The sequence below is a fragment of the Leishmania braziliensis genome, chromosome 10, assembly GCF_000002845.2.
Source record: "Leishmania braziliensis MHOM/BR/75/M2904 complete genome, chromosome 10".
Classification (NCBI taxonomy): Eukaryota; Euglenozoa; class Kinetoplastea; order Trypanosomatida; family Trypanosomatidae; genus Leishmania; species Leishmania braziliensis.
Genome location: NC_009302.2, coordinates 148,122 through 160,512, shown reverse-complemented (window position 1 = coordinate 160,512; position 12,391 = coordinate 148,122). Strand labels below are relative to the sequence as shown.

General features: G+C 58.1%; 2 protein-coding genes across 2 annotated transcripts; both read right to left on the bottom strand.

Moving 5' to 3' along the window:
- Positions 1-2,054, bottom strand: LBRM_10_0390 (putative folate/biopterin transporter; the record flags this gene model as incomplete). Its single annotated transcript, XM_001562758.1, has 1 exon — positions 1-2,054. A coding segment is annotated over one exon (2,054 nt), but the record flags the coding sequence as incomplete, so codon positions are not given.
- Positions 2,055-7,598: 5,544 nt separating this feature from the next.
- Positions 7,599-9,692, bottom strand: LBRM_10_0380 (putative folate/biopterin transporter; the record flags this gene model as incomplete). The annotated part of the gene is made up of 1 exon (XM_001562757.1): positions 7,599-9,692. The coding sequence occupies one exon, from the start codon at positions 9,690-9,692 to the stop codon at positions 7,599-7,601; it is 2,094 nt and encodes a 697-aa protein (XP_001562807.1).
- Positions 9,693-12,391: the final 2,699 nt, after the last annotated feature.

Sequence of the window (12,391 nt, the reverse complement as noted above, 5' to 3'; positions counted from 1 at the left end):
CCGCGACCTCTCGTGTGCCCCGCCCCGCCATCGCCCCTCTTCCCCTCGCGGGACGACTCGGCCGCCGCCACCTTTTCCGAGTCAGAGTTCCACAGCCCTGCAGCTGCCGCCTGCCTATCCACAGTCTGGCGCACAACCCTGCCGTCCACATCGATGTCATCGCAGATGCGCGCCTTCGGGAGCAGTGCCATGCTCAGCGGAATCGCCAGCAACGGCGTGCACATGTTGCACACGAACAGCAGCAGCGGCAGGTTGTCAAAGTTGCACCTGGAGCCGTCATCCTGCATCTTGAATACAGGCAGAGCGTACTCCATGAGAATGGCGCCGAGGGATTCAGCGGTCACCTGGCCGAAGCTCGAAAAACCTCCCATCAGGGCGTACACGACGCTCTCCGAGCCGCGAGGGCACAGGCGCGACAGCAGCACAATCATCGGCATGAGGGCCAGCATGTACACGATCTCACCCACGACAGCGTCACCCCACAGGTACATGGCGTGGTCCGGGATGCCGATGTACAGGTTCCAGCGCTTCACCATGATGATGTCGAATACGCCAGCGAGAACCTGCATGATGGTCGTCACAATGAAGGTCAGGCGGTAGCTGTGCTTCGCGAACAGGAAGTTAAACAACGCGACGGTAATCATGCCCACGACACTGCTGATGGCGATAGCCACGGTGTTGTAGAAGCTGTAGCTGAAGTTGGGCAGGTTGCCAGGGCAGTTGTAGCTGTTCAGGTAGAAGGCGTTTATAGGGCTGCTCACGCGGATGGTGACGGCCTTGTCGAGGTAGCCGAAGACGTTCGCCTTGGCAATCACCAGTGGCAGGGCCCAGAAGGACGTGGCGCAGCAGATGGTTGACACGACGACGCACGCCATCAGCAGGCCCAGCGTGTCGGCCAGGATGTTGGCGCACAGCATCGCAATGACGGCGCACGTCATGACAGCGCTGTACACGAAGATCCTCCAGTTCTTGGAGATCACCTCGGTGTTTACCTCGAACAGCCCGAGCAGGCACGGCACCGGCGGCTTGCCGTAGTACACCTCGCCGTCGGCCACCGCTTCGCTGTCATCGTCGTAGTAGTCGTCCTGCACGAGCGCGCGGCTGTCGTGGAGGCCGCCCGGCACGGCAGCGTCCACGTCCTCATCCGAGTGCTGCGGGCTCCTCTTCCCCTTCGCGGCCACACCCGCCTGGCCGTCGGTCCCCGACTCGAGGCCCAGGCGCGCACGCTCCCGGCGCGTCTCCTCCAGAAGGTACAGCGCGTCCTCGGAGCGCAGCACGCGGTTCTTCTTCTCCCCGTACCAGTTGAACACGTAGAACACACAGGTGGCCATCTGCAGGGCGGCGGACACGAAGATGCTGATCTGTGGCTTGCCGGCATCCGCCAGCGGGCCGTTCATGATGGTCCCGATAAGAGACCCGGCCATGATCCAGAACCAAATCCAGCTCACCAGCGCCGGGCCGGGCTGCGGGTTCTGGCGCATCAGGCGACTGTAGTGGCCCTGGGACAGGATGTCCACGTTGGCCTTTCCCCAGCTCGACAGGAAGATGAACGCACACGCGATGTTCGCCGACGACTCTTTTGCCGGAAGGAGGCCGTAGATCAGCGCGAAGGCACCGCCGGCGACGCAGGACACGAACATGTACCAGCGCTTCGTGTAGCCGAGGAAGGCGAAGCCGTCGCAGAGCATCGCGGTGAGGGCCTTGATGGACCAGCCCATCATCGAAATCGAAGAAAGGCGCTGATAGCGGGCAACGTCGATGCCGTAGCGATCAATCATCATGGCGTACGTCTGGCTATACAGAATCTGATCTGCGATGCCCTTGCACATGAAGTAGCACCCGCCGAGCGCGACGATGACCTTTGGTCCGTAGCCCTCGACAGCCTCACCAAAGATCGGCACCCGTCGCAGCCACGAGCACGTGGCGAACAGGGACGCCGCCTCGGGGTGGATGTACTTGCCGCTGTTTTCCGTGACGGCCGCCACCGGCACCGCAGCTGCTGCGGCCTCGGTGTCAGGCGTGACATGGCTCTTGCGGCTCTCAGCTGGATCCATGCGAGGTATTGAGAGGACGTGAGGCTTGCGTGTGGGCGGGAACGTTTGGTGTGTGACTGTGAATGTGGCACTTCTGTGCTCGATCCATTGAGGTTGCCTGTGGAGGGGGTACAGGCGGATGGGGAGATGGTGAAGGGGCGAAGGGTGAAGAGTTGGCCGTGTGTGTGTGTGTGTGTGTGTGTGTGTGTGTGTGTCACGGTGTGAGGTGGTGTGCGGTGAAGCGGCGCAAGTGGAAGAAGTAAAGGAAAGGAAAAGAGGAGACAGCAAGGCGGAGAGACACGAAGCGAGAGGGGTTTGTTGCGTGGATTTTGTTCTCAGTTGGGCTTGAGGAGGGGTGAAGAGGCGGTGGGAGGAGTGACGCTGGGAAACAAACCTGGTCGATCACAGGGGGTGGGTGGGTGGCGCGGGGCGCGTTAAATGAAGTTGCCAGATGTGTGGGGTGGAGTGCTGCATGCGTGTGAGGAGGGGCACACTTGCTGCTGCGTGACGTTGACGTGACGTCAGAGTGTGGAGCGGGGGCGGAAGTGGACGATATGGCAGGAGGTTCCGTGGGTTGTAGAGCTGGCCGAGTATGGAAAAAAGGGTTGAAGGGCATGCAGTACGTAGATAGAAAGGAGTTGTATACCGCTGACTTAGCGCGCACACACATGCCCCGGCACGCAAGCCTGGGAGCAGGGAGCGAAGCGAAGGCAGCGCAGCGAGTTTTCGCTAAGAACAAGGCAGATATACGTCAAAACAGGGGCTCAAGAGAGACATCTGGTGTATGGGGCTGGTAAAAGCTGCCAGGTGGAGAGCCTTCGCTTGAACCGTTTCTCTTCAGTCACCCCCTCCCTTCTCCTCCAACTTACCCACCTTGACATCACTTTTCAAGTCGCCACGTGAGCAATACACCGCAAAGAAGGGCCTGCGTGCTTTACGAAGAGTCGTCTGACTTCGCCGCTGTTCATGGGCTGCCGTGTGGATTTCGTGTATCGTTTTTTTTTTTGTTGTTGTTGTTGTGGTTGCGCTGCGATGACGTCATTGGGCCACAGTGTTATCCTGGGCTGCCTGGACTGGCTCTCACACTCCTTCTCAAAGCAGCGTGCTGCCTGTATACCCACCCAGCACGCACAGAACGCGGAGGTGGGTGGCCAAAGTGCAGGGAGAGAGAGAGAGAGGGAGAGAGCGTGCGGTGGCCAGCGTACTCAAGAGCGCAGACGCACGCACCCATACATGGGCATACACACCCAGATAATAGGCACACGCGCAGGCACTCAGTGAAGCGGTGGCTCCTCGGATCATGGTACGACGCGGCTGTGTTCGCTGGGGCATGCACGAACTCGACTGTTTCCTGTTCTGCCACGGACACCACTCATCCATGACGGGGAGCGTTAGAAGGTGGTGCCTTCAAGGAGAGTGCGAAAAGGAGATGACAAAAAAAAAGAGAACGTCACTGCCCTTCTGCTCCTCCCCCCCCCCCCCCCCCACCACGAGCACCTTATCCGTTGGCCGCTTTGGCCCTCCTAACACAGGCACACATTACGCACAGGCTGGGGGAGAATACAACAAAACACACAAATACAGGGGGAGGCGGCTGAAAGCGGCAGCCGAGTGCAGTGAGTGGACGTACACACACACACACACAGTCACACAGGCTAATGCTTGTGTATGGTGAGGGGTGGATGGGTGAGTGTTTCTCCATCTCGGTGTGGCGAAGGTGGGGGGGGCGGGGGAGAGACAGTCGTGCATGCATATATATATATATATGTGTGTGTGTGCGCTTAGCTAAAAGGAAACAAGTAAAGAGAGCGTTAGGAGGATACAACACAAGACCACTCAAAGCGGGAGGAATAAGATCTAAGAAGAAAGTGTGTGTGTGTGTGGGGAAAGAGAGCGCCGGCGCGAGAGAGAGAGAGGGAAAGGATGCGCTTCTTTTCCTCGGAAAAAAAAACTGTAGAGTAGGGGTGGGAGAAGAGAGGGAGAGGCAATATGGTAAGCAGGTTGGCGGAGTGTATGAACTATACCTCAAAGAATCTCCTCACCCTTCTTTCCCTCCCCCGAGTTTCGCCAACGAGTGGAAGATTAAACATGTAATCAGCTCTGGGATGGGTAGAATTCTCGCCTGCTCACCTTTTTGCTCTCCAAACTTGCTGCTCCCCTTGCAGCCGTTATAGGCTGACAATGAAACCAACTGGGGTGGGGGGGGGGGCGCAGGAAACAGAAAAACGAAAATGATAGACAAAGAAGGACACGGCCACCATGTCGGTGATCGGCAATGAGGCCCATGTGGGCTCATATCCCCGTCTACAGGTCGGTAGACGTGTGTGGATGGATGTGGGTTGGTGTGTGGTTTGATTTCGGAGAAAACAAAGACACTCCTGCAGAGGGCTACTTCGACTAGCACACCAAGGCGTGTGTTTTCCCTTCATTTGTTCTCTCCGATGTGGCGAGGAGAGTACCGGCGAGTCTCTGCTGAAGAAAGAGAGAACCCCCCCCCGCCCCTCCCAACACACCGATGAAGGCGCGTGGCTGCGTTGTTCGGGAAACCCACAAGGAGGGGGGGGGAGGAGGCACAAATCACAACGCACTCGCATAGACGCCAACGAAGAGACCAACGTTGACTTGGTCCCCAGCGTTTCTCCCCCAGCAAACACAAAAGGGGTCAAAGAAAAAGCGGAGTAAGGGAGGGGAGGGGAGGGGGGAGAAGGAAGCTGAATGATAGAAAAAGCCACAGCTCAAGCGCTGACGACACGGAGCGAGAGAGACGGAGGGAGGAGAGGGGGGGGGGCGAGGGGTGGCTTAGCTGCAGAAAAAGAGAGAGAGAGAAACAAAGGCAAAGCACAAAGTAAAAAGGAGAGTGGCAAGGAGGGGGAGGGGTGAAGTACGCACCTCCCCACCACCCCTCCACCCCCACGACCAACATGAAATGATTGCACAACATACCGACACCAACAGACGGGCAGTGATGCGTGCAAAGAAGAAGAGGGGGAGAGGGGGGGGCAAAAGACACACAAAAGAAAGGCCACCCATGCCGAACTACATACAGCAGAAACCCGCTTGCAACAGCCGTCAGCGAGGCGGCCCTTCTCCATCACCCAAGCACAACAGTGCGTGCGCGGAAGTGAGTCAGCAAGCGTGATGAGGAGAGACCATTCGACGAGCCTGCAAGACCACTTGGAGAGCAAAGTGACAAGCGCATACACTCTGATAAATGTGTACAGGTGGAGGAAAAAGGAGGCCACGGAGCGCGTCGAAGGTGATTGGTGAGGGAGGGAGGGAGAGGAGAGGAGAGGAGAGGAGGGGGGGGGGCGGAGTGGTGGCGGAGTGGCTCGTGGTGACTGAGAGGTAAAGGACTGATGTGTGCGCACATGTGTGATTCCAATTCAGAAACATGAGCAACCAGGCTTGGCTGGGCACGAACAATGGCTGAAAAGAGACTTGAGTGAGCCAGAAAAGAAGAACAAAGCACAGGATGAGCGAAGCACAACACGGCGGGAAAGGCACGAAAATAGAGAAGTTACAAAGATGAACCACAAAGCGAGAAAAGCGCGCTAGTCTGGACACTCCGCACAATTCACCACCACAAACGAAAAGAGGGGCGGGTGGGAGGCACACACACACACACACACAAAGTCCAAAGTGGTGGCGCAGTGAGGCATACTAAACGCGGAAGGAGAGAGAGAGACACACACACACGCACACGGCCAAATAAGAAAGGAAAAAATGAACCGTTGCGCGAGGAACTGCACATAGACGATGACAAAAAACAGCATCATGTAGGGCTTAGCTGAAGGGAGGTGTGTGTGTGTGTGGGGGGGGGGGCATGCTAGAGAGGCCACAGGTGCAGTGTCGCGCTCTTCATCTTTCTGCGTGGGCGAAGTGAGACAGAGACGGAGGGGAAATGGAAAATGCCGCAACTCTGAGCAAAGAAGACCGTTGACAGAGGCAGAGAGAAGAGAGGGGAGTGGAGGGGGGAAGTACAACCACAAGCGGTAGGGGGGGGGGGCGGCTGCAAGAAATGGAGCAAAGTAGAATAATCCAACAAGAGGAGAGCGGGTGTGGAGCGCAACCCTGTGCATCCACCCACACACACACACTCACAGAGAGAGAGAGAGGCGTCTGTGCTTTAATATGGCCGTGCCCCCCCTTTTTTAAAGATTTCTTCTCTCCTGGACACAACTGTCAGCTGCAGTTTTCAGGGCGGCGTACACGTTCGTACAGGGTACGGAGCATGCGCTTGTGCTGTCAAAGCGCTCCGGTACAGTCGACAGCAATGCACCAAGCGTCTCCACCCTCCTCCCCTCATCAGTGCTACGTTGACGCTTCAGGATAGGAGAAAAACGAAAGAAGGGCGATGCGGCGAGGGGACGAGTTGAGAAACGGCGCCCCAACACCCCTGCAGTGAAAAGCGAACTCCCCCCCCCCAAAAGAAAGACAAACGCAAAAGGGAAAACACAGATAGAGGCGGAAAGGCAAACGAGCGACGCCCGGACACACATAAAACACAAAGCACGAAGAAGAAGAAAAACCGCCTCGCCCATAGACACCCTCCGCTCCCCACCACAACCACATATCCCCCTCACACACATACACACGCAGGTTACAACACGGAGGAGGCACGCAAGTTAGACGGATGGGGGGTGGGGGGGGGGGGGGAGGGATGAGGGCGAATGCCAACGATGAGAGAGCAACAAGAAATAAAGGCAAAAAAGAGAAAAAAGCTAAACAAGCGGTTTATACACACTCATACACCCACCCCCCACCCACACGCACACGCACACACGCACACAGGCCGGCCTGCCTGCATGCATGGGTTGCGACGTTTACACGAAGGGAGAAAGAGAGAAGAGATGGGAGCAAAAAACAAGCAAAGTAGATCAGGAAGAAGACGGTATGGAGGGAAACGAATAAGAGACGAAAGGAGTTAGAGAGGAAATGAGGGATCGTGTGTGTGTGTATGGGGGGGGGGCGATATTTGGGGGGTGGGGTGAACTCAGCCATGCTAGGCTTCCAATTAAATACTACTTGGAGTTCTTCGATTGCTGCGCTGCTTCCCTTTTACATCTTTCCTTCGCTCTGGAGTGCTTCTCTTCTGTGCCGCATTTGGTACTCGTGCATGCGCACGTCGGAGTGCGAATAATACGTCTGGTATCCCTCGCGCTGCGTTGATGGGCCACCTTGGCAGGTACCACGCGTGCTGAGCAGAGGTGCTCGATGCCTCAATCGCGCACCAAATGAGTCACACAGCAGCCCACAAACTACAACAGGCGCCCAAGAAAAGGATGACACACACGGGAGAAGGAGAGACGCGGCCCAGCGACAGACCCACCCACACACACCCATACAGAGAGGAAGAGGGACGGAGGGTGAAGGTGCTGCACACAGGCTTGAAGTCCACAGCAAAAACACAAAAAGCGTCACCGCTCAGCGGGGCAAATAATCAAAGCCAAAAAATAGACTAAGAACAGTGCGAGACATCCCTCAACGACCCCACAGCCAGAGGAGGTTTCCGTGAAGTAGGTCCTCCCAGCGGAGGTTGGGGACACTCCTCAGAGCAGTAGATCATCACCTCCTTGGCGTGCGCACGTGTACGCTCTGTTCTTCCTCCGTGTGCCCCGCCCCGCCATCGCCCCTCTTCCCCTCGCGGGACGACTCGGCCGCCGCCACCTTTTCCGAGTCAGAGTCGCACAGCCCTGCAGCTGCCGCCTGCCTATCCACAATCTGGCGCACAACCCTGCCGTCCACATCGATGTCATCGCAGATGCGCGCCCTCGGGAGCAGTGCCATGCTCAGCGGAATCGCCAGCAACGGCGTGCACATGTTGCACACGAACAGCAGCAGCGGCAGGTTGTCAAAGTTGCACCTGGAGCCGTCATCCTGCCTCTTGAATACAGGCAGAGCGTACTCCATGAGGATGGCGCCGAGGGATGCAGCGGTCGTCTGGCCAAGATTAGAGAAGCCGGCCATCAGGGCGTACACGACGCTCTCCGAGCCGCGAGGGCACAGGCGCGACAGCAGCACAATCATCGGCATAAAGCTAAGCATGTACACGATCTCACCCACGACAGCGTCACCCCACAGGTACATGGCGTGGTCCGGGATGCCGATGTACAGGTTCCAGCGCTTCACCATGATGATGTCGAATACGCCACCGAGAACCTGCATGATGGTCGTCACAATGAAGGTCAGGCGGTAGCTGTGCTTCGCGAACAGGAAGTTAAACAACGCGACGGTAATCATGCCCACGACACTGGTGATGACACCGGCCACGGTGTTGTAGAAGCTGTAGCTGAAGTTGGGCAGGTTGCCAGGGCAGTTGTAGCTGTTCAGGTAGAAGGCGTTTATAGGGCTGCTCACGCGGATGGTGACGGCCTTTTCAAGGTAGCCGAAGACGTTCGCCTTGGCAATCACCAGTGGCAGGGCCCAGAAGGACGTGGCGCAGCAGATGGTCGACACGACGACGCACGCCATCAGCAGGCCCAGCGTGTCGGCCAGGATGTTGGCGCACAGCATCGCAATGACGGCGCACGTCATGACAGCGCTGTACACGAAGATCCTCCAGTTCTTGGAGATCACCTCGGTGTTTACCTCGAACAGCCCGAGCAGGCACGGCACCGGCGGCTTGCCGTAGTACACCTCGCCGTCGGCCACCGCTTCGCTGTCATCGTCGTAGTAGTCGTCCTGCACGAGCGCGCGGCTGTCGTGGAGGCCGCCCGGCACGGCAGCGTCCACGTCCTCATCCGAGTGCTGCGGGCTCCTCTTCCCCTTCGCGGCCGCACCCGCCTGGCCGTCGGTCCCCGACTCGAGGCCCAGGCGCGCACGCTCCCGGCGCGTCTCCTCCAGAAGGTACAGCGCGTCCTCGGAGCGCAGCACGCGGTTCTTCTTCTCCCCGTACCAGTTGAACACGTAGAACACACAGGTGGCCATCTGCAGGGCGGCGGACACGAAGATGCTGATCTGCGGCTTGCCGGCATCCGCCAGCGGGCCGTTCATGATGGTTGCCACCAGGGCGCCTGTCATGATCCAGAACCAAATCCAGCTCACCATCGCCGGGCCGGGCTGCGGGTTCTGGCGCATCAGGCGACTGTAGTGGCCCTGGGACAGGATGTCCACGTTGGCCTTTCCCCAGCTCGACAGGAAGATGAACGCACACGCGATGTTCGCCGACGACTCTTTTGCCGGAAGGAGGCCGTAGATCAGCGCGAAGGCACCGCCGGCGACGCAGGACACGAACATGTACCAGCGCTTCGTGTAGCCGAGGAAGGCGAAGCCGTCGCAGAGCATCGCGGTGAAGGCCTTGATGGACCAGCCCATTGACGAAATCGGAGACAGGCGCTGATAGCGGGCAACGTCGATGCCGTAGCGATCAATCATCATGGCGTACGTCTGGCCCCGCAGAATCTGATCTGCGATGCCCTTGCACATGAGGTAGCACCCGCCGAGCGCGACGATGACCTTTGGTCCGTAGCCCTCGACAGCCTCACCAAAGATCGGCACCCGTCGCAGCCACGAGCACGTGGCGAACAGGGACGCCGCCTCGGGGTGGATGTACTTGCCGCTGTTTTCCGTGACGGCCGCCACCGGCACCGCAGCTGCTGCGGCCTCGGTGTCAGGCGTGACATGGCTCTTGCGGCTCTCAGCTGGATCCTTGCGGGACATGTTTGCTTTTTGTGTCAGTGAAGGGGTGGGAAGGGGGGAGCTCCCGTGGTGGCTGGGCTCGTTTCTGGAGGAAGTAGAGGGGTATCGTGGGTAGAGGGGAGAGGCGTAAAAGGAAGCGCTTTAGGGACGAAGGAGGGACGAGGCGAGAGCAACTCGAAAGAGGGAAACGAACTGAAAAGGTTAAAAGGGGCGAGAGGGAGCGCAGAAGTTAAATGGAATGGATGGAAGAAGGAAGTACAACAATGAGAAGAGGGGGGAGGGGCGATATCACTGGAGAGAGGGGTATGTGCAGGGGAGGGGCAAGCTTGGAGGTGTGAAGAAGAGTTCGTCTGGGAGAGAGGAGGGGAAAGAGAAGTGCGCCTGCGTTTCTTGCCAGAAATTGGTTGGAAAGGAGTGTTGATTGCGTATTTATGTTTTTATGTGCGAGCAAAAGGGCAGCTTGGTGAGTGGGGAAGGTGGTGAGGGGAGGTCCAGGGGTTTGAGGGGTGTGAAGGGGTTGGGAGGGAGGGAGGGAAGAGGCCATTAATGGGTCGCGGTAAAAAAAAAAAAAAGAGGGGCAGTTGCGCACCAAGAGAAGCAGAGGGGGGAGGGAGAGAGGGGTGAGAGAAGTGGGTGGTGGTGGACGGGTGAGGTACGCTCGTGGAGAAGGGCATAGGTACGGCGGCAAGCAGAGCGCCTAGTCTTAGTAGGATAACATGAGCCTTTTCGTTTGTGTTTCACGCGCCCTCGGATGGACTTTTGTCCCCCCCTGCTCCATCGATCAGTACGCTCTTCCTGGAGATCGTATAGGCAGTGGCCAATTCCGGCGCAGTAGAGGTGGAGTACAGGAGATACCGCTGCAGTGCCTTGCCCGTATCACATATGGATGTGTGTGTGTGTCTGTGTGTGTGTGTGTGTCTGTGTGTAGGAAGAGCGAGCGAGCGAGAGGGAGGGAGCGGTGCAGGAGGACAAGAAGGAAGTCGGCAGCAGAGAAGCAAGTCGCGCAGGGCCGCCGCTCTTTCATTTTTGTTTTCGTCCTTAAATTTCGCCACGTACACTGTACACCCACTACCACGCTCGCACCGAGAGGGCATGCCTCAGTTAGCCTGCAGAGCCTCTTTCGCTTGCTGGCCCCCCTCAGGTTGGTTCCCCTCTCCCCCCCCCCCCTGCTGCGCACCAAAACAGCAACCGCGTACAGCCCCCTCTTCATGTCTGGCCTCTGTCGACAATTTAATGTCGTCGCACCTTTTCGTGAACCCTCCAGACAACACCCACACACCACCAAAAAGCGCACACGCTGGTCAAACTGGCTTGGGGGCCTATAAGCTGCTAGGAGCAGCTCGAGCCGCAGAGGGGGAGAGAGAGAGGGGGGGGGTCGTGCAGGCGGTCGAGATCCGGGCGCAGCACGACACAGTCGAACCACCAGCAACGAAAAGCAAGCGGGAGGTGCTGTGGGAGAGGGAATGGCGAAAGAGGGGGGGGTGTGGAGGAGGAGGAGAAGAGGAGTGGGAAGAAGTTGATGCGCAATACCCCCCCCCCCCCCCCCCCCCACACACACACACACATGCATGCATGCGCAGAGAGGGATGTCCCGTGCCCCTTTCGACTACCCAAAGGCAGGAGCGAGGCAACGGGAGGAGGCGGTACAGCGGAGTCCACGTATGGCGTGTGGCTACGGCTGCAACGAACAGGAAAGGGGAGAGAGAGAGAGAGACAGAGAAAGAGAGAGGCACAGGGAAGAACACGCAAACAATACCTACACAGGTACAGACACACAGCAGGATAGCCGTCAAGAGCAAGGAAGCAACTGAGAGCCAGTAATGCCACAGCTTTCAGGGCTGTGGTCCTTCGTTGCCTTACCAAACTTCGGGATGCTGCACAGCTAGGACCACCTCGAGAGCAGCGTGGTGGCCTCGTGATAGACATAGCCATCCACCTTTACACCGGTTCTCTCGGCGACACTAACAGCTCGATCACAGTCTCCATCAGCTACGGCCGGTACTGCGTGCTACGCCAGCGCAGAAGCGCAGTCCGCATCTTCTGGATGAGGCACTGAGGCTAACTGTGGAATGACTTGTCGCGCTGGAGCAAGCAAGCGGCGGTCTTTGCGAGGATGGGCAGGGGGGGGGTGGAGGAAGGGAGAGAGGAGGATCGTGAGGAGCCACGAAGACATGGGTGCAGAGGAAATGGATCGGCCTGCGACAGCGCGTGTGGGTGTGGTTGTGTAGAACGGGGTTAGGGGTGGTAGAGATTGCGTAGGCGAGTGCGCCTAAAAGGCCCTTCTCTTTCCATTTTCGGTTTCTTCTCCTAATCCGGTCCTCGACTGCCACTTTGCGAGGTCACCGAGACACTCACGCCTCTCTCCCCCTTTTCGGCAGCCTGTGGATGGGGGCCAGCAAGAGGTCAGCGCCTGTGCGTATGACACGGTGTGTTGGTGAGGGGCCGGCGGTAAAAGTGGTGAGGGCGGTAATGTAGGAAGGAGAGGGTGGGGGAGGGGGAGGATTGAAAAGAGGAAGCGCAAAGGGTGACTGTTGGGGGGCGAAGAGACGAGAGTAAGAAGGAAACGTGGCAAAGACTGAATCGCCTCATCGATAATGCGGCAATCACGAAGCACTGAATGCCGTACCACCGAGAGAGATCGAAGCAGCGGCGTACGACTAAAAGCAAGGAAAGGCAGGAATGAGAAGAGGAGCGGCACCCATCAAGGGCCATACGACGTG